This window comes from Ambystoma mexicanum, chromosome 4p (genome assembly GCF_040938575.1).
Source record: "Ambystoma mexicanum isolate Mex_15411 chromosome 4p, UKY_AmexF1_1, whole genome shotgun sequence".
NCBI lineage: Eukaryota > Metazoa > Chordata > Amphibia > Caudata > Ambystomatidae > Ambystoma > Ambystoma mexicanum.
In genome coordinates, this window is record NC_090927.1 from 900902111 (window position 1) to 900926018 (window position 23908).

Below are 23908 nucleotides of genomic sequence, written 5' to 3' on the forward strand. Positions count from 1 at the left end.
ATTAATCAAAAGGATTCTAAAGTGAAACTAGAAGCACCATTGAAAGTCAAGAGACGTGAACTGATTGTAGTTCTGTTGGAAAAGCTGCCTTCTTGGGGAAGGGAACCCAGAGATCTCTCTATTGTGAACTTGAGGAAGGGGAAGTGAAACAAGCCAGAGCTGGAAGAAGCTCGGAACTTTATTTTGAACACTGTTTTCCTACACATTAGTTGTGAGGGCAAGTATAGGTTTTGGACACATACAGACTTGTAAGTTGAACTTACTGACACAGACTATCCTTAGTTACTTTAGGTAGAGAAATACCACCTTAGCCTAGGGCAAGTTACGCCTTATTATATCCTGACAATTAAGATACGTGAAATACTTTTTGTTAAGAAAAGTCAATCTGTTGTCTGTCTTGCTTCATGATGCCTTCACAGAGGATGCAAAAAATGAACGTGCCCTTTGCCTGCTAGTCCAGAAACTATTGCCGGGGTGACAAAAAGTAAGGGAAGATGGCGGAATGATACCCTTTAGTTCCCGCCTACTTTGAATTCAGGTTAGTGTACAAACATCTAAATAGAGTTGACCCAACAAGACTCATTTTCTTTTGGAGTGCATGGAGGAGCTTACAGGCAGTGCCGTCCAAAGATGTAGAAAATCATTAGTTGAATAGACTGTGTTTTTTTTAAATGCTATCAACATTCTATATGTTGTAGAGATAATCATCAAGCACATAAGTCCCTTTCTTTTATTTTTCCCTAAAGTAATTTCATGCCAGGGAAGATATTCAGTGCTGTGTGGGTTAAATAGTCAACTGCAAAGCCAGCAGAACTGGTTCTACTCCCCACTTCCTTTCTTCCTTCTCCCTGGTACTCTGTTCTTTCTTCTCCCTGGTACTCTGTTCTTTCATCTCTTAGTAGCTCATAGAAATTGGAAAACCCAAAATTGCCACCTAAAAATTGACATTGATTCAATAATCGAAGGATTTGCAAATCATGTATGAGACTCTTATGGCAGCGGCTATCTATGGCATTTCTTTTAGAATCTTGTTCTGAATAGACCTGATATTAAATTTTTTAAGTTACAACCTTTGTACATCCCTTAACATTTAAAAGATACTGTGATGCGGAGATCACAAATATTGTTGCTTCAAACTTTATAAGGAATAGTGTGTAATGTTTAACAAATATGAGATTACGGAATGTGATTTTAGAAAAGATAAGGTAGCCAAAGGAAATCCACATATTGTTGTTTGCCATCCTTATATTTTTCTCCATACATTATGTATTAGGGGGTGACTATGTATAATGAAGCAAAAGTGTTGCCTTTTTAAATCACTTTTGTAATTGAGATTTGTGTCTGAGGGCTAAAGCCTCACAGTAAGGGCAGAGCGGAAAATATCCTGTATATTACATGCCTTAATTAGATTTCTTAATGTTATTTTAGATTTCCTTTTGATAATAGCACAGTTTAATAAATATTTCCTGAACTCTGGGAGATATCCATTCCCCTTGATGACAGCCGAATACTAATCACACTGCAGGTATTGATTGTGAAATTGTACCTGAAGGATAACGTTTTTGGGGCTCATTACTTTTGGTGGTAACCCTCTGGTAAATCCAGCAGGATGCCACCAAAATGATGATACTGTTTTCGCTACTTGGAATGCCGGAATTACCAGCGTATTCCAAGTGGTGGAAATGCAGGTAAATCCCCATTCCATGGAGTACAATAGGACTCCATGGATGGGGATTACCGGAAATACCAATAATTCTGGCATTCTTTTGCTAGTGGGGGCAAGATTTACCTCCAGCTCTTGGTTGGAGGTAAATCGGTGCCCCCACTGGCAAACTTGTGTTTTGCTGCAGTGAAAGTGCCAGTGCTGGAATTACAGGCATTTTTACAGCACCGGCAAAACTGTAATGAGGCCCTTTGTCTTAAGGCCCAGAAACATGTAATATCCTCCCTGTAGGAATACAAAAGGGATTCAATTGAGCCAAGTTGTGACTTGCTTGAAGAGTCTTTTTATCTGGAAGCCGTATATTTGGTCCTGTATCTGGATCTCCAGCAGCAGGTTTGTGAACCCAGCATTCTACCTTCTTATCCTTACCTTCTGGTCCATTGACAGACATTTTGGTGCATAACCGTGCAACAGGATATTCCTGCATGCCCTCTCTAGTGCAATGCACTCCGTTATTGTGGGTTTAGTTTAGGTTGCCCAATTAATAGAGGCTCCTCTGGGTTGGGACAAGCTTAAATATGCCTTGATACCTATCCACAGGTTGGTGCCACCACCCTAACCTTTGGCACAGCATTCGTGGAAACCCACCTGAAGCAATACAACAATCCCCAAATTAGGTGACTACTAGATCTACAAATCAAGCCCACAGCTGACTCCAAGTAACCCAAATAGGGCCAGTACTAACTCTGTGTGGTAAGTTCTACTGCAGACATTTAACCGTAAAATACCCATTTAGAGGCTACTGACTTGACTAAAGTCCTGTCTCAGGTCTTGAGCTTAATTGATAGACTCATGTCTCTGGGGCAGTTGCCCATGCTATGCAATTCTTCGCAAACTTGTATATTGTGGGAACGTGACTACTGTCTAGCTTCAAGTTAGATTCATAGGTTAACGACTTGTTCTCCAGGATCTCTCCTCACTTGCTGATTTTGCAACACTCTTCCCTTCTCACTGCCCTCTACTTTCAATCCAGTGCTTTGAAGTGACTTGTTCTTGGGACAGGGTACACATTACCAATACATTGAATAAATGCATGTTACCGTGTTCATGGAGGAGAAAGTGTTCCTAGAAGGTCGGACCTTCATGGTTCACACACCCTCGACAAGAAGCTTCAGAAATGGGGTGCATGCTTACCCTTGCACGTCAGAACAAATCCCAGAAATGCAACCCAAGGAGCACTCATAACTTTTTACTCACAAATAACAGCTGAGTCACATCTACTACTTGTCTCTTCTGTCAATCCAGGAGCTCAATCCCTATGGTGAGCCAGTGGTGTGCTTAGCAAATGGTCTTTTCCATGGATGTAGGTGGCTTCTCGATTAAAGGAGATCCTTGCTCCTTCAAGCATTGCAGGCATGGAATCTTATGAGTCAAGAAGCATTCTAGTCAGTACATGGAAAAACTCAGAGGAGCCATCTTCTCACAGCAGGGTTCCATACTGCTCTCCCAGGGAACACTTAGGAAATAACACACTGCCACATCACCTAACCCATCATGCACTTCCTCCAAAGAGCCACACATCCCGTGCATTCGACCAGCTCCCACAGTCTGCACACTTTAAGGCTCTAACACGCTGCAGCTTCTGAGGATCACACCACCACTATTCTGCTAATGCCTGCTCACAGGCTGCTTTAAATGTTGTTCCTTCAGTAACACAAAGACCACAATTAAAAAAGACACTTTACTCACATACTCTACTTTCAATCTCACTACATTCTTGGATTCGCGTCATCTCGGGGAAATTTCATTTGGTTTATGTTGGCCAAAGATATGACCATTCGCTAATAAATTAGAGGATGTGAATATATTCTTTTGAAAAAAATCAATATTTCTTCAGTTGAAGTATGTTTATACTACTTTAGTGATCACGCTGCCTGTGTGTTGCGATGTAAGAGCCATACGAATGTTTCACCACAACTTTGATATTCATGTTACAGCATCCTTGGTTTCTTTTTCAGGGTCTAAACGGGATGTCGGTAGATGAGAAGACTGAATCGCCGATGTATGTGTATGAGTCGACAGTCCATTGTACCAATATCCTCCTGTGCCTCAATGACCAGCGGAAACAAGGCATTTTTTGTGATGTGACTTTGGTTGTGGAGGGGAAGGAGTTCCGGGCCCACAAAGCTGTGCTTGCTGCGTGCAGTGACTACTTCTTTCAGGCTCTTGTCGGACAGATGGAGCTTGATTTGGTTGTGAGCCTGCCAGATGAGGTATGTCGTCACAATTATAAATTACATTTTACAATGACAAAATCAATGCCTACAAAGAATAACCTTGAAGGTTTCTCCTACCCACTTGATGCTGAGTAAATGTTTAATGCAGAAAATAAATTAGCACATTGAATACAATTATCTGGGGGAAGCCACTAATATTTCTAGAAACACATTGAAGTAACTACAATTTGCACCTGGCGTGAGGTAAACAACCAATCGGATTGCTTGGATCGCAGGCTGAATCCTATGATCCTAGCCCGCATTCAGAGCAACCCGATGGCTGCTTCCCCCGCCCGCCTTCTTCCCCCAGCCTCCCATTTCTTCCCCACCGTTTTCCCATCCTCCCACCCCCACTTAAATGATTTCTTCAGCAGGCGCCGCACCCCCGCCGCTCCATGTCCCTGCTGGCCACCATGGAAATGGAAGAGCGGCTCCGTTTAGAGCCCTGTCTTCCGGCACCGTGTTGGCCATCTTGTATTGGTATTTGGTATGAATGGACGGGACGCACAAAAAATTGCTGTCAGCACCCTAGGTTACTGGATTGGCAACCAGGGGTGCTAATAGCAATAACACCCCATCCTGTGGGCTGGATCGGGTGATAACAGTGCCGGAGCCCATCGATAAGGCCCTTGCTTTGCTCGGGCCTGTACCTTGAGCCTCGGGCCATTACCACCTGATTCAGCCCACCGGATTGGGTGTTCTTGCTAAATTACAACCTTGTTTGGAACGTTTAATTCCAGACAGCCAATCACTGGGTTGGGAAACATTCTCTGGTGGTGTTCCTTTCTGCTCCTGCCAGGCCCTTCTTGTTATAATTTCTGGGTGCACAGAGTGCCCTTTTCGCAGCTTCTGCTCCTTCTTTCTACATTGTTGGGGATAGAAAGGGGAATCCTTTCCCCTCTAAGCTACTGAAGGCCATTTTTCCCCTAGCTTGCACGTACTATTGCATTGCTCCTGTTTGTTCTGTTTCATGTTACTCATGTTCGATCAGTTTGGTCTAGTGCAATAAGGTAGAATCAAACAGAATACCAAACCCGATAGCTGTACCAGCATGCACCAGTCTTTGTGTGCAAGTACCCGCAGCGCTTGTCCCTAAGCCTTACTTATATGTCTTCACTGTATTAGAGCTGTTAAATCAGACTTGAAGGCCCTTAAGCTAACTGCTAGTATTTCCCAGCGCCACACGCTTCACTGCTTAAACGGCACACGGATGTCATTATTAACCTACTCTAAACCAATCAGAAAGTTCGAAATGCATCATTCTTACTTAAGCAACAGCTACATGGCACACTGCTATTTTATATTACCTCAAAGTACAAGCAACCTCATAAAACTTGTGAAATGTATTATCGCTTGGAAAAATCGCCCCTCCCCTCATTCTGTAACACTTAGTTATGAACATTGGAATGTTGCAGGCCTTTGTAAAGAAGGCATTAACCAATGTTCGAGAAAATGTTGCTTCTCTCCCTTCCTTTGGCAAGGACGCTCCATGTCCCCTTTCGCCAACATTCCATTTTGAGTATATTCACTCCAAGATTCTAACGGATTCTTGGGTTGCTGGCAGCCATGCCGTCGTTTCACATATCTACCTAATTCGTTGAACACAGAGGTCATCGTGGTCCTATTACAAGGAGGTTCTAACCCGGAAGTTTCCTGGGGGCCTTTTTCATCATCCCTTCTCATTTTGTGCCCTCTACTTTGCCTCAGGCCCAGAACTGTTGCGGGCGGTAACCGCACAGCCACGGGCAGTGCTCTGCAGGGCAGGTGTCTGGCTGTGTGGAGAGTGTGTGTGTGTGGGTTGAGAGGCTAGAGGTGTTCTGCTGAGGGGAGGTGGTGGACGCAGATTCTTATGCCAATGGAATCGTTAACTGCAAAAGCTGTCAGTGTTCAGTGTGTGTATCTCTGTATACTGAGTTGTGAGTAAACGGGGAATTCTATTCAGAACGATTAATGGCTAATCTTCTGTATGGACAGGTTATTTTGCCTTTCGCACCTAAGTCTTTTGCGTTTCAAAAGTTTTACCTACCTCGTTTTTATTTAGTTCTCTGTCATTGCTATGTATCAACATTATTTTTGTTTTTACTTCTGTGCCGGGTTGATGATGAGATTTAAGTGTGGACATTTAAGGTCCAGTGAAGAGTGCATGGGTTTCCAAATGACTGTAACCATCTGAATGTGCAGTTCAGAAAGTCACTGGTAGAAAAGAAGTTTCGACTTGTGTGAAATGTACTTATCCTTAAAAGCGAAGCAGTTGACAACCAACTCTTAACACTTTAGTTGCAGCTGTTGCTAATTAGGTTAATTAACTTGTGTCCTACACCGAATGGTTGAGGACATATGAAGTCTTTTTGAATGGCTAGAGTTCTGAGGAGCACACTGATGGATTCTCTAGAGGTTGTAGACATGGAAAAGCATTACCACTAGAAGCAGTACTGAAGCAGACCCTGGCAGTATGATAGCTTTCTAATTCGTTTCCTAGGTATGGACATATACCTACAGTAAGTTCCCCACTGGGTCGGTCTAACCTTCAAACTCCCAAAAGGACTCGAGAGACATCCTCACTGCTTCTCCCTCCCCCAAGTAGCCACCTGGCCTTTGCCCACCTGTGTCACTGCACGAAAGTCGCTGATGCTCCACATACACTGCATCCTTCTGCCTACTAACATCACCTTCAGCATATTTAACCACAGCAGATCCATGCAGAGCAAATTGCACAGCCCATGACATCTTAAGCACCATTGCACCCCCTACGTTGCCCCAGCAAACCAGGCCAAACAGCTGAGAGATCTTGGGTGTGCCGTCCTGATAAAACATGCACCCAAGTGTCACATCTCTGGCACATAGAATCATACTGGCACACAAAACATTGATACTTCCAGCCTACACAGATCAGCTACTCGGGCTTCACACCTGCCACTCCCTTGACCCTCCACATATCTCCGTCCCCTTTTCATTGTCCACAGTCTTGCACCATGAGGCCACCAAAAAGGCAGAAGCTGCTTTACAAGACCCACTTAGTATTACTTTACATATAGATGTACCCATTGCTCGTGCAGTCTGTGTTGGGGTTCTGATTAGAATTTCCCTTGGCCCGTTTGAAATCTTTCCGTCTTGTCGGGGTTTCTCTATCCTTCCTTCACAATGTGTTTCTTTAACTCTTTCACTAGCCCCCTACTCCTGTGCCACTTCTGCATCCTTAAAGTATGGGCCTCTCTTCTTGTAGCGGGTCTCGTTTAATGCACTCGTCCCATTGTGGATCCCTTTTGACCAGTCTTTCTTCCTCTGAGTTACCACTAGCCCCGTTATACCATTCTGTATTTGCATCTGTGGGACAATAGTCCAACATATTGAATGCCATATCTCTTTCATTACGCCTGACCATGTTGGGAGCCATACTGCTGCTGTTACTGTGGCTTTGTCAGTGGGTTTGTTTCCCCCCTCAGGTGGCACCAAAGTAGTAAATATCAATTGAAATGTGTTGCCTAATTGTGACCTTATGCTAACAGTCCTTAATTGAAGTCATTTTATGTAGCATGTATTATGCTTTCCTCTGCGAACGAATATATGTGAACAATAGTCTTGTAACAATATATTGGGAGACCAAGCTAGCATGTGGAGTTGATCCCCCTCACCCACTAAGATGGCCCACAATACACCATTTATTCTTGGGTTCAGCTAGACCTTTCTATGGCCTTTATAGAACCACATAGATACCTCCCCTGTGCCAACAATGAGCCAAGAACCAGGCTGGGTTATAGAGTGTATACACACGCCACCTTCTCTGTGGCACAAGACAAAGCTCCAATATGAAATACGCATTTTCCTTTTTATCACTTAATGATGTTTAGATTTAAAACAAAGCAGATTTTTTTTAAGCAAGTTAAACATTACACATGCAGTCCTTTGTACGTGTCAATTCCCTGCACGCTTGAAAATGCTGGCAGTTTTGAAAGCACACAGATTTGGAGTAATAGAACCGTTCTTTCTTCACATATCTTTAAATGGAGAATTACACTTGGTTTCACTTTGGAAATCAGTTCTCTCCCCACCACCCAGGCATTGGTTATATGCAAAACCACTCTGTTTAAAGGCCAGGTCTAGAGAGTGGGGACAATTAGGAATTTTGTTTTGAAACAAGTAAACGCCTGTTCTTTAGAGAAGTCTGGGGTTGACAGGGCAAATAAATGCACTCATTTACTTTAATTACAATAACCTAACTTCCCGCTAGGAAAGAGGGCAGAGGTTTCGAACACCTCTGAGCTCCCCCCTGCATTAAGACATTTGTGGGTTAATTAAATTCATTTTCAGTCTAGACATCTTTCCCCCCACTCACGATTAAAGGAAGACATTATGGCAGGCAGATCCCCCACACACTTATCATTTGGATAAATCTACTTACGTTAGAAACCTCTGTTTTGGGGCTCTCAGGAAAGACAGCAAGGCTCCTCTTTGGGGAACAGCCAAGTTTGGTCAAAGGCTTCTGTCAAAGATAGTCACTAGCATCCATCCAACATATGGCTCTCCTTAATAACAGGGCACAGTCAGCTTTTGGCTTTCCCAGTTTGTCTCCCATTCAGGTTTAAGGCTTCATCAATGTTATGGCCTCGCCACCCAAGTAAGGTCTCAGGATTCACCCAGGTGGATTATAGGACTCTCCTTCAAGATGTTTAGCAGCTCTCCCGCCAAGATATTTTATTAGGCAGGATGTTTGTCGTCTGTCAGGGCCTTTTTAATGTATAAGTCCCTCCCATCAGGAGGTGTCTATTTATTAGCCCTGAGTTTTCAGTGGACCACTGCAGGTCTCTCCTACCCCCAAGGTTCAGCTTCTCTCTGCTGATAGGCCCTTGGAGTTCTATGATTGAAGTGAACAGGAACACCCCTTCTGTCATTTTCAGTTTTATTTGCATGACCGCTTTTGCGCTGAAAAGGTCCTTAAATGGCAAAATTTAGTAAGTTACCAATAAATTCCATAATGCTTGGATATTAATGTTCCCCTAATCAGGACTGATATGTGGGACTTACTTTAGTTTCAGCAAGTTGTTGCATGCGCAAGCTACGATTTTTCACCCTTTATGCAAAAAATAATATTTTTGGCAATATGCAACTTTCGACCCACATATTGAATTTATTAATTGAAGTCATCACCTCCCCAACTTTCAGATTCAGGACATTCCCTGGGAAGCTAGAAAAACCTTTTACATTATAACAAACATTCCCCAAATCGCATTTGGATGACCGTCTCATCCACACCATCGCCTTGAAACCAGCATTGAAATGAGATATGTCCCAACCCTGTGAGTATCACGGTTTAGTCTCTCGGCTCAATGTTGATTTAGGCTGCAATAAATTGATAAATCACTCTTGTGAAGTCAACCCCACACCCTGTGGTTAAAAGATACTGAAAAGATCTCATCGGTCAGACCATGTGGTTCCCCTTTTTGCCCTCTCCACATCATGAGGCAATCCTGTAACTCAGCATTTGTCATTCAAGTCCTAGGCTCAGCATGAAATGAATTTTCATGGGCTACTGTGCTCCAAACTGGAGGCCTTTACCTTCTAAAAATGGCTGCCACCTTTCCCAGCTTTTTCCAGCATCAGAGCTGCCCACCCAGAGCCAGCCCCATTCACTGCTGATTGTCCGCTCATTAATACATATTGTACAATCCGCAGAGCTGGCAGGAGAAACCAGTCCCCTCCTAAGTCCCACACTTAAGGCCCTTGTATCCTGTCTGGCCTGTTTGGCGTGGCCAGGCTGCCGCCCACCTCCCCTTTCAGCTATCCTAATCCCTCACTGCATTGCATCCCTGGTCGACGCAAAGCCACAAGCCCTGCCTCCAACTGATGATCGTTGCACTTCATGAAATGAGTACTAAAGGTAAGCACAGCTGCCTGTAATTTGCACGGAGTCAGATTTCCCTGCATTTCGCTTAACCTATGCCTGACTAGAAGCTCTTACGGCATCTCCACGAGGCCCCCTGCCCTCCCAGGCTTATGTCTGTCAAAGCATGCTTGTGGCAGATGCTGAGTCAATACCGCTTTACCCATCTTATTCACAAGCATGGGCTCGCACGGCACACAAACCTGCTCACATTGGCCACTTGCTCTTGATGCATGGCATCAAAGTAAGACACACGTGATCACAGTTCAACAGTGTTTATTAAACTGTAAAATGGGTGAATAAACGCTTAAACTAAACGTAACTCTAAGATGGGAGCAAGCTATGACCATCAAATAATACAGTCCTAATTGAGTCTAGTCAAATAAAAAGGGCCTATACTATAAAAACATGATTGCCAATCCTTACCGCTATTCTACAAGAGAGTGTGGGATAATGTTTACAAGGAAATAAAGAAGTGTTCACAAAATGATAAGTCAGGATGTTATGGCCGGGGTCTCCATTCCTCATGCTTTTTATCACGGGACAAGGCGGGACTCTCGAGCACAGCACACTTCTGGGCTTCGCCAGACCGAGGTTACAGTTCCTTTTCCAGTATCAGGGCCTTCTGCGCTTAAGTCTCTTCTCATACAAGTCTCTTGCTTCAGAGGGCCTGATACGCCAAAATAACAAAACAAAAAGTCCTTCTGGTAATTTTTAAACAGGGTGAATAGCTGTGACCCTTGGATCCTCCTCAGTTGGGCTCCGATCCGTTTTTTCAATAGTCAGCCTCCCTCAATCTGGCTCAGACCAATTACTCACTGTGGACATCCCTCAGCCGGGTTCACACTTGTCATCACACTGGTCACAGGTGTTTCAATACTATGCAGGATTCACTTCCTTTGGTTTTCCAGCCCCAGTCGGGCTTTCTTTTGAGTCCCCAGTCGGGCTTTCTTTTGAGTCCCCAGTCGGGCTTTCTTTTGAGTCCCCAGTCGGGCTTTCTCTTGAGCCCCCAGTCGGGCTTTCTCTTGAGCCCCCAGTCAGGCTTTCTCTTGAGCCCCCAGTCAGGCTTCTCATAGTTCTATCATCACCATGATTTCGCAGGCATCCCTCAGTGGGGTTCACGTTTGCCCCAATAGCACATTTTGCTTTGTTTAGCTTTTCTTTTCTCTTATAATAATCGTAAGTCTTAATGTCTTTTTAAACAATCGCACAGTGTTCACAGTAGGTCCCCCTCGTCCGGGCTCAGACCAACCAGGGCACTTGCCAATCCCAAAGAGACTCATACCATCACCGTTAGCATGGTGTTACCCTCGTCTGGGCGCAAACAGCTGTCTGTATAATAGTAACAAAGAACTTCTGAAATGTGTCAAGGACTTTAGAGTGTACAAGGGATTTGCCTTGCCCCTTGTATGACCACCTTAACACTGTATACCGACCTTTTCCATGGCCTCTTGATAATTGTAGTTTCCTTTATTCTGGAGAGGGGCACAGACCGGAGACCTTCGACTGATCACCCACGTGGCGCTGGACCACTCTGACTCCAGTACCCAGCTTGCTCACAGAAAACCCTTTGTCCATTTTATCTTCTCACTGTTGCTACTTGCAACATTGAGCCCAACACAAGCTGGTCGACCATCGGGTGCCTTCGACTCACCGGCTGTGTTGAGCTCGCTCTGTTCCTTTTCCGCTGGAGTCCAGGATGGTACCTTTATGGCCAGCACGCCTCCCCGCTCTGGCAATCGGGGAGGGAGGGTTCCACGTACTGCTGACATCCCTTGCACAACATGTCAGCTGCGATTCCCGGTCTTGCATATCTTTCAACAGAGGCTTCGCAGGTCTGGGTTGAAAAGGGCAACTCTCTCCTTGACGTCATTTCAGGTCTTCACGCCTTTATCCTCGGTTTCAACTGCCGTCATGGAATGGCTGCCTCCTCATGCTTTCGGCCTTGCTTGGTGTGTGCTCTTGTGCACTGCCTTTTATCCCTATGGGGAAGGGAAAGGGTAGTCGGGTGTGTGTAGTTGCCGGCAATTGCCTGACACTGCCTGGCCCTTGTGTTGGGGCATGTCATTAAGCAGCTCAGGTATTAGTCCGTTGTCATTCACGCTGTGAGAAAGTGCTTGTGTAGGAAAAGGGGGAGGGGGGCAAGGCTGCAGCACGGTTGTGGAGGTTCTAAGTATCCTACTAGGCAGGATGAGGAAAAGCTGTCATAAAAAAGGGGCACCGCGTCTCACCCTTTAGCGTCCCACTTCCACTCCCCGAGCACCTCTCATCCAGGTGATCCTCCCACACTGGTCCACCCCCAGGAACTGGATTCAATAGCGATGGCCTTGTCCTGGCCACCCTGATGACAGATCCCCAGGGACTAGTAAGTGAGACACCTTCAGGATTCTCACGTTTATCATCGACCTGGCTGATAGCTCAGTTCACTCACTCCCATCAGTGTCTTCATACCATGGACCATTCTGACTAACTTTTGCGCACAAGTTTTGATTTACCAACAAACTCCCCATACCACGTGGTGAGGCTCTGCTGGACTGTGCACCGATTCCAATGTTGCATTTTCACCTATTTGTACCTGCATAGTTGATGAAGGCCCCCGCAACTTGAGGTGAGGCTTTGCCAATCTGTGTACACTTACCTACTCTGCCTGTAACCCATATGCGCATTGCTGCACTTCACTAATGTACTATGCACTTTCTGTAACTAGCACTTAGATGCCTCTGGGTTTTGTACGCTGAAATAAATGCGAAATAAATACAATAAAAATGCTCATATTTTTAAGACTCTACTCCCATTAATGGATCTTCTGTTTATCTACGGTGTCACTTATTCACCTCATAAAACCTGCAGCTGGGAGCTTCGAAAGACACTAGCAGAGTTTCAACTTTGCATCTGTTGTGGGGGAAGGTAGCATGTCTTTGAATCTCCCCTGAAAGGATCTTTGGAGCTGGGCTCAGGTCCCTGCATGAAAACCTTGCATTTGAAATAACATGGATAATACTTGAGTCCTTGGAATATTTTTTTCTAATTATGTCTTGCTACCAATGTTCATTTTCCCATCAGGATATGCATCTATCTCCCAGCAGCTTGACAATGCCCCAATTTGTCATCCGTCACTTTTAATCAAAAGTATCTCTTGAATTTTTAGTTCTGACAATCCCATATAAGGCCCCATCAGCCAGTAGATTTCACTTTATTTAAACACAGCGTTCTGTTATATGGCAAATGCAAATGAATGCTGCTGTACATTTTTCTTCATGAGGTAATCAATGGGATAGGCCTTTGATTCTTTGTTTTCTGGAAACAGCATTTTTATATGTGGCAGTTCAAATAGAAGGTTGCCCTTTTATCTGTCTTCTGTGTACGAGGGGGTGGCCCTGTCTTCAAATATTTACATCTGCAATTATGTGTTGCAGTGATAATTTCAAAACCTCCAGAAATCAACAGTAAGACATTAGAGAATATGTATTTACTGGAAAAGGAATGATCCAAACACTGGACTGTAACTACTGTTGCCTTTTTTTAATTTGGCTACACATGTAGTTTTTCAAAAGGAAAGTTTAAACAAAATACTTTAAATCAAGTGGGTCACAGGGTTCTCAAGTGTTCTGTAGAAATCAATCCAAAAAAGTGCATAAACAATTGTCAAAATGTACAGTGAACTGGACACTTTAAATCAAATGAGTAAATCACAGAATGTCCTGTGGGGATAAATCCGAAGAACACAAACAGTTGTGTGGTATCAACTCACATATGCATAGTTTGGCTAAATATTACCTCATATTAGTCCACAAGCATGTTCAGAAAATACATCAAATGCAGTGAATGTTTCAAATGCACCCGCTTTTCAGCCCAAACAGTCCACAATGTATCTTTGGTGTTTAAGGTGCGCAAGTGTCACCAGAAAAGACACACGGTTTTAAGAGACATAAAGGTAGTGTTCATCTGATGGCAGACTGCTGTCTGAAGAACTGATGGGCTGGTCCACTTTTGAGTGGAATGTAGACCTTAAAAGTAGGGTCTGTTGTAGCCTGGTTTAAGAGGGATAACCAAATGACTGGTTATCTGTCGGCAGTATGTTTTCTACTACACCTGTTGGCCTTTGTCAGCCAAATGCAGTTTCTATTAGTTTTACAAGCTGAGTACTTTTTAGGCCCAACAGGGGTCAAGCTTTTTCCTTTTTTTTAGATCTTCCTGGTGCTGCCATTAAACCCCACAGCTTGCAGAACTCCAAAGAAAGTGCCAGTCACAGCTAGAATCTCCTTTATCATCACTTCCTGGGAATGTGCAGTTTCCCTGTGTGAGGATTTTGCGTTTTGCTGTTCGTCTCGTTGAATCGTTATTTTCCCCTAAAGATTTCCTAAAGCTTCAAGTTGGGTGTTTCTAGAAACGGGGGCATTTAGTTTGAAAGCATTGGGTGTCATGATGGGTAACTATTGTAGAAATGAACAGAACACATGTCTGTTCTTGACCTTCTGTTGGCGTTCCTCTGTGGATAACCCAACTTTTGAAGTCTGTCAAGATTCTTGTTAGGGTAGTTGGTGTATTGAGCATACCATTAGTCCATGCGTGCTCTTAAACGTTTTTGGGTATTCATTTGAGATGCTTTGAATCCGAAGAATCATGATGAAAATCAAAGCGTGTATTGGTGGCATATCGGAATGGAGCAGTTTTCAAGGCTTTGTGGGATCTCTGTCGAAATAAGTTTCTAAATGAGATCTGCAATAAGTGTCTGTCAGTTTTAGTTTTGACTGACTTGCATCTAAACCAATACTGCTGCATCTGTGCTTTGATAGCACCCATGCTCGTGATTATTTCCAGATTGTGAGAAAATAGGGTTGTCTTGTGTCTGGCTAGGATAGAAAGTCACGCCTAAGAAATTAGCAGACTGCAAAGAGGCTTTGACTAGGCAGTTTTCAGACAGAAGATCCCCGTGGGACCCTCCTGTCCGAAGAGAGGAACAGGGGAGCAGAAGGCCAGTCTTTGCTTCTGTTTGTAGATGTAGTGGGTGATTGACAACAGAATGGTATCTGGATGTAAAGAGGAGCCCCAAACTGCTCTCTCTCGCTGGAATGCGTCGTCTGCCTAGAGATGGCTATGTGGTCTGAATTCTGCTGGCAACACGTAGTGTGTATGCGTTTCCTGGGATGTTTGCGCAGACATCTTCACCCTGATGTATGATGGCGAAGGACAATTCCCCAGAAGAAATTACCCAAAACAACTCCATCTGAGCTAATTAATACTTTAATGCAGCCGTGGACAGGGGCTGTGGAAGCCTTGATCCCTCATGCTGAGGTTCAGGCCAAGGCCACTGACCATGCTTCTGGACTAACATGTATCCCCGGGCGCTCATTATGGCACGCTGACACACACTTAACCAGTCTGGTGGCTACACATATAGCATATTGTCACCCTGGAATTGGCGTCGGGTTCATCAATCTAGGCCACACAGCTCATCCTAGGTTCAGGTTCCTCTCAAGCCTCTCTGGGCCACCCCTTTACTGTGGAAGCATGCCCAAAATGTTCTAGGTGCGCGTTCCTATCTTAAGTGTAGTGCACTATGGAGCAGCCTCCACTGGTCGTCTCAGCCGCCTGCAACGTACTGTTTCAACAGAAGCCGCTTTAGCACTGATGTAGGGATACCATGAAAAGCTTATTCCATCATTCTTTGTTCTGCCTCTGGGAACATTTGCAGCAAGCAGTCGACCCAGCAGCTTCACCTTCATGCTGGCAGAGTTGGGCAAGGGGGGGGGGGGGGGGGGATGGTGGAATCTAAAAGTGGACACTGGGAAACTCTGGTGAACTGACATGGCAAAGACAGACTGGCAGGGGAGCCTGGCCTGCCGAAAGGTAAGTCCCAGTATCCTATTAGGTTGGCAGCCCTTAGTGGTTATACGGGAGTCGGATCACCTGCCCGACCCAACGATAACCGTGATCAAGCAATAGTAGTGTGAGAGTAGAGAATGAACAAGGCCACCGTTGTCAAGTCCTATTTTCAGCCAACCTGAGGGAGGCAGTGCAGCACAGCACAGGGGGATCCCTCTGTGTGCTGAGCGCACCAAGATTATGATGGAAAATGTGTGCGCCACTGTGAACTGCAAACTTATTTAGCAAGTTCATAATACAAATGAATCGTGGGCTTGAGATGAACTGGGGGCCCTCAAATCATAGAACTATTTTAGCGTCCCTTGCGCTTCTTTCTTGACTTGGGCAGATGCTTCTCCTCCTTGCTCTCTATTTTCCAGTTCTTTTCTACTTGATGCCCTGCAGCTAACAGGCCTATTTCACCTCCACACATTGATTCTACTTGTATCACATCTTAATGCTGCCTCTTCCTCTTATGAGGTCTCCGTTGGCTTTCCCTCCTTGGCTTCTCTCACGAGTTGTTCAGGAACTTCTTGCTTTTGCTATGATGACTTGCTTTTCTTAGGCTTTCTCTGCTTTTCCTAAGCTAATTACACTCTCCTGTCCTCCCCCTTCTCCTCACCTCTTGGTTCCCTATGCCCTTTTTTCCCAGCCTTTTCACCTTTCTGCCTCTTCTGCTTACTGACACCTGTCTACAAGTTTCAAGTGTTTTACACTTTCAGATCCTCCTCCAACTGCCCTCCTCCAGTTATTTCCATTGTCCCCGCTTTGTCGTTCTCCTTCTTGCCTCCTATTGCTACTTATATACTTCTGCCTCCCTCTTGCTTGCTCTCCTTTCTTCTCCTCATTTCCTCTTCTTTCTTGGTAGTTGCCTATATCACTTTCTGCCTTTGACATAATCTGCATGCTTAATTTAGAGTTTGCAGCTTCTGGACGTGTGAATGCACTCTTAACACCACGTGGTGCCTCTGGTTCTGTGGCTCGCCACTAGCTCCTCTGTATGTCTGTCAATGCCTCTCCTGCAAACTCACAAATTTGTAGCGAGACATACGTGCTGGTCTTCTGTAAATCAAACAGTTGTTTGCCAGCAGATGTGAGGTGGTTGAACTACATGCTCCTCTGTTCACCTCTGGTGCCATTGTTTCTGGTTGACTTCTTTGGCATAATCCAAACTCCAAATAGACCTTTCTCCTAAGTCTCTGGTGCAAGTATGAACAGCCCAAAGCACAGGTTCTTCATGAGAAAATGATTACTTCACCAGAATTTGGTGGGGACTGAGGGTTGGAGCCTGACCACAGGGGTTTACCTGTGGGCATGATGGTCTCTGGGACAACATGGAAGAGTCAGAGAAATTAGATACATCGTCTAGAAATTTTGTAGCTATGGACAAGGAGTCTTCCTTGGCCTTCCGCGCCTAGTGATGAAGGTTTACTGAAAGGTTTCCTGACTTTGCCTTTGCACTGTGTGGTACACCACCTCCAGGCCCACCATTGCCCCCCCTTCTCCTGCCCCTTCCAGCAGTCTAGGCTTGAGCCATGACTATCGTTCCAGGTCAGACCCATTCCTGGGTCCTTCCTTTATAGGGTACCTGTCTTCTCTACCTTGTTTTTCATCAAAGCCTAGTGGGGAGGTATTCTTCCTAAGGTTAGTAATCAGCTGGGGGCCTAGGGCCCCTCTCTTTGCTTCCCCCTTGCCCTAAATCACATAGCAGGTGGTCGCACCTGGACCCCCATCACCCAGCCTAATACATGGGACTACACATGTACATTTTTGCTTTATTTTGAGGGCGAACTCCATGCTCTTGTTACATGATCCGGGTCAGTTGGTGAAAAGGAAGAAGTGCAAGCAATGTTTGATATAGAGGGTGGTGCCTTCGGAAGATTTCACTGGAAAAACATGTTGGTCCACGTTTCTAATGGTGGCAATAATGCCATGCAGTGGGACTGATCCAAACGATGAACTTGTGATCATACTTCTTTGAGTGCTTGATATGACACCCACTGATGTACAAGGGATTTGAGAATCTTAATTGTGGCATATATTGTGAGATGTTACAGTATGAAAAACCTTTCTATGAAGTCCATTAGGGTTCCAAAATAGAAATAGGAGCAGCAGTGCTGTTGCATTTAACCCATTTGAAGATCCAGAAGATGGCAGTGGCGGGTTCTGAGCAGCCGATATTACACCGGAGTGGAAAAGGTTTTTTGATTTCTAGTCCTGCATCAGCGGCTGAATATTTTTTATAGCAGACATTTCTGAGGGATTTAAAGCAGAATTTGTAAGGTGTTATCAGCATGTGCTAGTGGGAATCGTGGGATGCATTTTCTCACAGCTGAAGTGAAATAGCTGTTTCTGTGGTTTGGTAGGTCCATGGAAGAATACTTTGAGTATTGTCAATATTGGGCATGTAAGAATACATCTATGGTTCAATAAGGTATGTTAGCACCAGGGATGAGATGTTGTATGAATGTAGGGAGATATGTTATTCGCGAAGCAAAGTTTCAAAGTGATTTTATTTACATGCAGGAGCACGTTGGGATAAACATCTGCAAGGATAGGGTTCATCTACAACACAGAAGGGACTCCCTCCTGGAGATTTGCCTCTTTACAGTGTTAAAATGGGATAGTCAATAAAACATCTGGGTTTCCCTACCCTGGGGATAGTAATTTCTCCAGTTTCTCTAAACAAAACACAGTCACAGGGATTATTATTTATTATTTTTAAAGTGCAACCCGCCCTTAGGCCTCAGTGCACACACAAAACAGAACAGCTATAGACCAGAAGGATAGCAAAAGTCAAGATCGAGGAAGATTCAGAGAAGAGGTTTATGTATTAATCATTAGAATTAAAGAGTTTTTATAGCCTTCTTAAAATTTGGAAGACAAGAGATTGCTTGTACAGTACAGTAGGAGAAAGAGCATTCCAGAGGCTGGGCGCACACACATGGAAGATTGTTCAATTTAAAACCGGGGCGGGGGTTAGAGTTTGTTACCACCGTTAGGTCGTAACGACCGAACGGCGGGGGAGCCATGTAGTTGCCCCGACAAGTAAGCAGAGCTTTACATGTACGACATTTGTTTGTGTGGTAAAGAATTTTGTATGAGATTGTGTTTGGTGGGCAGCCAATGGAGTGATCTTCTGGCCTCCACGATGTGCCCTGTCCTGCCGAAACCACACAGTGCTCTCAAGGCACCATGTTGAGCAACCTGCAAGGATTTAAGATTGGCTTTTGTGGTTTTGGCCAGTAGACTATCGCAATAGTCAATCTAAGAATTGACCAAGGCACAGGCCATGGTCAACAGCAGCTTGATGATATGGGTGTTTCTTCATGGTTAAGTTCGAGTGCAAATGGACTCCCAAGGTCTTAACAGATGACACAACTGGAATAGGGCAGTCCGCGATCGTAATTTGCCCATATTTCTCATCCAGTTTTCTTAGATGTTGAGCTGAGCCCACAATTAACAACTCCGTTATCCCATCATTGAGTGACAGTTCATGTCCATCTAGGTTTGAATCAGCACATACATTTTATTTATGTCGGATGCCTCAAGATCATGACTTCTGGTCAACTCCAAGATAATCTGAATGACATTTGTGTAATTTGTATCTTTACTCCAGCACTATCCGTAAGATCGAAAAGTGGATGAGTATAAATATTAAAGATATAGCGCTCAGTTGCTTCTTTCCTGCAGGCCCTCGTCACAGGCTTACAGCGCCCTGCTCACTATTTATAATCCAAACTTGGAAGTTACTTCCTGTTTCACGCCTTATTGGTCCGGTCTTAGTGCCGTAGGTTACTCTAAGGGATATGGTGCTCTTCTCACTCTTGTCATAGATTCTCCATCCTTCTCTCTTTTCTATATGTACGGGGTATGGTGCCCTTCTCAACAAAGGGATAAAACGCCCTCATCACTCTGCATGGTAGGTAGAAATACATTTATCTGACAAGTCCTATAGTCTTGGACATGATTTACAACAGGCCCAATTTCTGCAAGCCATTCAGGAGTATTGCTCAAGTCCTCTCTTCTTTTTCACACCCTCCTCCATGGTAACAGCTGCCTATGCTGGCAGTACACGTTGCGGCCATGCCCTTCACCCTCTCCATTCAGTAATAGCGACTGTATGGTGATACGGCTGAGTAAAGTGCTGTTCTCGCTGATGAAAATCTTACACCTGACTCCCTTGCTTTGAGGACATTGGTGAGAGTCCGCATTCCTAGGGGGTGGCAGGTGTTTCCTGAGGATCCGTCAAGCTGCCTGCTTGATCCCTGCCTGATTTTAATCTACCAGATTCTGCTTTTTTTTTTATTTGCTCACGCTGCCGCATAGTCCTCGTTACAGAATGAAAGGGGTTTGAGCTCAGGTCCATCTGTGCATGAATATCAGAGTTCATGCCAGTAGTAAGAGGGAGAGAAGCACAGAAAATGAGACATGCAAGCATGGCGGAAAAGAGAAAAATTGGCAACCAGCAAGCAATTTATAGTATTTGTTAATCCCTCTTCAATTGCTATAGAAGGCCTGTAAAGGCATCATGAAGTATGACACAGACAACCAGACATCAAGTTTAAACAAAAGGTATTTATTTAACTGAAGTGTCAGGATGGTTGAAGGTCTAACTTGCCCTTTGCTAAGGTGGGTTGTCCCTACCGGAACGAAACTAAGGAAAGTCTGTGTCAAAGACTTCAGATTAAGTCTGTCCATATCCAAAACCTATCCTTGCTCTCAAAACTATAATAAACCAATGTGTAGGAGGGATGTCAAACTCAAAGGAAACAGTGTTAAACTCAGAGTTCTGAGCTTCTTCCAGCTCACAGATTTCTTTCAGCTCCTCTTCCCCAAGCATAAGAAAGTTCCATGAAAGAAAAGTCTCAAAGGTTACTTTCTCCAGTGCAAGGCAATATAGTTCACGGCCAATCCAAAACGGTAAGGGTCTTGGGATTCTGTTCCCAAGACACCAAGTACAGTTTCTCAAGTCTCGGTATTCCCTTCCCCCAGACTTCACTCCCTTTTGTCTTCTAAAAAGTGTTGCAGTGGTTATGTTGAGCCGGTTTTGTGGTGTCCTTAGCTTTTCACCATTCAGTGTCCTCTGGTCTATGCCCAGTTGCCAGACCACACGGTCCACCCAACACAGTTCGCGCAAACCAGGATCGCGGTACTCTTGTTGGGCTTGTTCCGGAGTGTTGTTAGCTTGCACCATTGAGGGTCCTCTGGTACAAGTGCAGTTGTCAGACCACACAGCCCACCCATCACAGGTCGTGCAACCAGGGTCCCTGGACTCCTCAGCCACACGCACAACTTCTTTGGCACTGGCTCCTGTGCATCAAGTTACTTTGACTTAACTATTCTGTACTGACCTCCTGGCTTTAGGATGCAATCTTATATGGCTACTCTTTGGTTACCTCGTGGCCCTGTATCACACACCCTACGACAAGTTGTTGGCTTGCCACACTGCATTAAAGTTCCTTGTTCATATTTTCTTTAGCCTTTAATATAGTCAACTGTAAGGTTAGGTTTACTATGATTTGGGTTTCAGTTCAGAGTTCAAAAGCGTTCCTACGTTGCTTAATTAAATTCAAGTTTTACTGCACACTTACGTTGTTAAAGCGTTTGGAAGTTCAATATTCAGTGTGCTCAGTTACTTCAAAGGGACGTTTCCTTATAATGCATTGTTCAATAGGCATTGGTTTTATTTCAGTGTAAAGGTTTCATATAGGTTGGTATTCAGTATAACTGGCTTTCCTTGCAATGTTAGGTTTTCATGTAGTTGGGTATTCAGTATATGGACTGGCACTTGCCTGCCGTCGTTCGGAGATCGCTGGTGTCTGCGTGTCCCTCTGGCAATGACCTTCGGTCTGCTCCTTCTCCCAGCGGCTTCTGATGCTATCTCCACTACGCTTCGGAGGCGGGGAACACAGCCAATGTGAACCCTGTGAACCCTACGGCTTTCTCAAGGATGCAGGAGGTTCTCTATGGCCTGGGTCTGCCGGCAGCTTGGTTTGGCGTCCATTCCCACCGCGGCTGCTCCCACGAAGAGCGGGTCTCCTGCTGGTCTTTGCCACGCCAGCCTCCCTGCTGCTTCTTCACGGTTCACCTTACGGGATCTCTTGTGGTCTTTTGCGAGATCTCTCTTTTCGGGATCTTGCTTCTCGCCATTCATTTTATATACCTGCAGTCTTGTAACAGGCTGCAGGTGTGCCTGATCAATTGGATCTGCCCGACCATAGTTAGCCAGACATGCCTGTCCTTCCCAGTGTTCGGAGCAGCTTTTTCGTCCTAGTACCTACATGATGAAGAGGGGGAAATCTTCATCACTCTTAGTTGTCCGTTCTTCGTCTCAGTACTGTCAGGTGTTGTGTGTGGACTAAGGAGGGGAACTGGCTTGTGACAGCCTATGAAAGTTGGGGAGGGTTAGGTTGACTGTCACTAGGAAAGGGGGAATACCATGTCTCGCCCAAGGCATCCCACTCCCAATCCTCAAAGACCCTCCTCCCAGGTGATCCTCCCTCGCTTCTCCACCCCCAGGGTCAGGATTCAAAAGTGCTGACCTTTCCCTGGCCAACTGCGTAGAGGATCCAAGATGAGTAGGAGTGAGAATACCCTCAGGTTTCTCACAGGCCACAAGTTGATTAGTGCGAACTCCCCACTTACCTAGTTCTGCCTATAGCTGTGCTTGCCCCAAACGAGCATGTAGTAGGTGCACATGGTTCCAACAGGACCCCATCTCCAAAGTCCAATGAAACGAGACAAAGGTTTCGAAAAAAGAAGCAAGAAACAAATGAATACTCAAAACTTCATATGCTCTTAAGATGAAATGCCTTCCACAATGGCACAGCTTCAAAAAATGATCAAGTCAGCCAGTAAACATGCAGTGGGGGTCAATTGTAAGGCTGGAGAATGCGAGTTCCTCAGCAAGTACTATCAGCAAACCCCAATATGGACAGAATTAAAGGCCGAAAGACAACACATTACTCTTTCAAAAGTGTAGTATAGATTAAACCTCCTACGCTAGCACTATTGCCTGTTACACCAATCAAGTCTTGCAGTTCTCACTCACCTCAAATGAGACATAAGGAGGGGGAAGTAATTAGAAGGGGAAGTTGATGCATTCTAGGATGAAAGCAGAAGACCTCAACGTCTGCTAAAGCCTAGAACTTCAATCCAGAGAATGACCAGCGTAGAATGAACCAACTGTGAAAAGGCTGTGCTCCCATTAGCAGGAATGGAAGTACCCATTCTCCAGCATGGGGTCTGGCAGGGATTCACATGCTCGTGAATATTCCCCATCGTCAGGCTGGGAATCTTCGGTAAAAGAAAAAAATCAGTTTGTTTTGTTTCTGAATTGTCTTTCTCCTAATAACCAATCTCACTGGGTCATACTGTCCCCAGCCAATGATTGCCCTCTACCTAAGCCCCTCCTCTGGCAGCCATCTTCTGATTTTGACTGCACGTTCAAGTGTTGGGAGTCCTCATGCTTACCTCTCGAGCTTTTACTGCGTATTGCGTTTTTCCAAAGAGTTTACTCTTATTTTTTCAGTCAAATCGAGCCTCAAACTCCACTGATTCTTTTTTCGATTACCAGGGACCCGTTTCAGAAATCTCTACGCCCCCCAAGGGCGAATTATCGTGGAATTTCACTTCTTGGAGGATTCTGGAAGATCTTTGAGACCTACCCCACGTGGACATGGCCGAACACAAAGGAGACTTGACGCCCGTTGGATGCAGGCGAGCAAAGCTTCGAGGACAGGATCGCCCTCAACGAGACATTCTGTCGCGGGATTCTATGGTTGGGGGTCCTGTGCGCATCTAGCGGCGGGAACGGACTTCCAGACCCCAGCGCATCAGGAGACAGTGACAACGGGTACCTCCTTGGAGGGATGGGGCGCACACACTGGAAATCTCCACACAAGAGGCCTTTGGCTCCCGGAGGAGAAGTCGTTGCACATCAATGTCCTGGCGCTCCGGCCCGTGTTTTGGGCCCTCAAGTCATTCCTTCCATCCCTCAAGGGCAAGGTGGTGTGGGTCTTCACTGACAACACCACGAAGATGTTCTACATTCAGAAGCAGGGGGGGCACCAGATCTCTCCAAGGAAGCGCAGGACCTATGGCACTGGGCTGTTGCTCAAAGGATGTTCCTGGTACCCTTTCATCTGGCAGGAGTGAAGAACACCGTTGGCGACTCCCTCATTAGGGAGCTGCACTCTTGCCACGAGTGGGAACTTTGGTAGG

The 23908-nt window shown here is 45.1% G+C and overlaps 1 protein-coding gene and 1 long non-coding RNA gene across 2 annotated transcripts in view; one reads left to right on the forward strand and one right to left on the reverse strand.

The window, feature by feature from the left end:
- BACH2 (BTB domain and CNC homolog 2) overlaps positions 1-23908 on the forward strand; it is a 1375433-nt gene that overhangs the window by 1028218 nt on the left and 323307 nt on the right. Inside the window, exon 4 of the mRNA XM_069606473.1 lies at positions 3682-3936. Within this exon, the coding sequence (XP_069462574.1) occupies positions 3682-3936 (255 nt within the window). The remainder of the gene's footprint in view (positions 1-3681; positions 3937-23908) is intronic.
- LOC138453526 (uncharacterized) overlaps positions 1-23908 on the reverse strand; it is a 174110-nt gene that overhangs the window by 117562 nt on the left and 32640 nt on the right. The window lies entirely within an intron of this gene.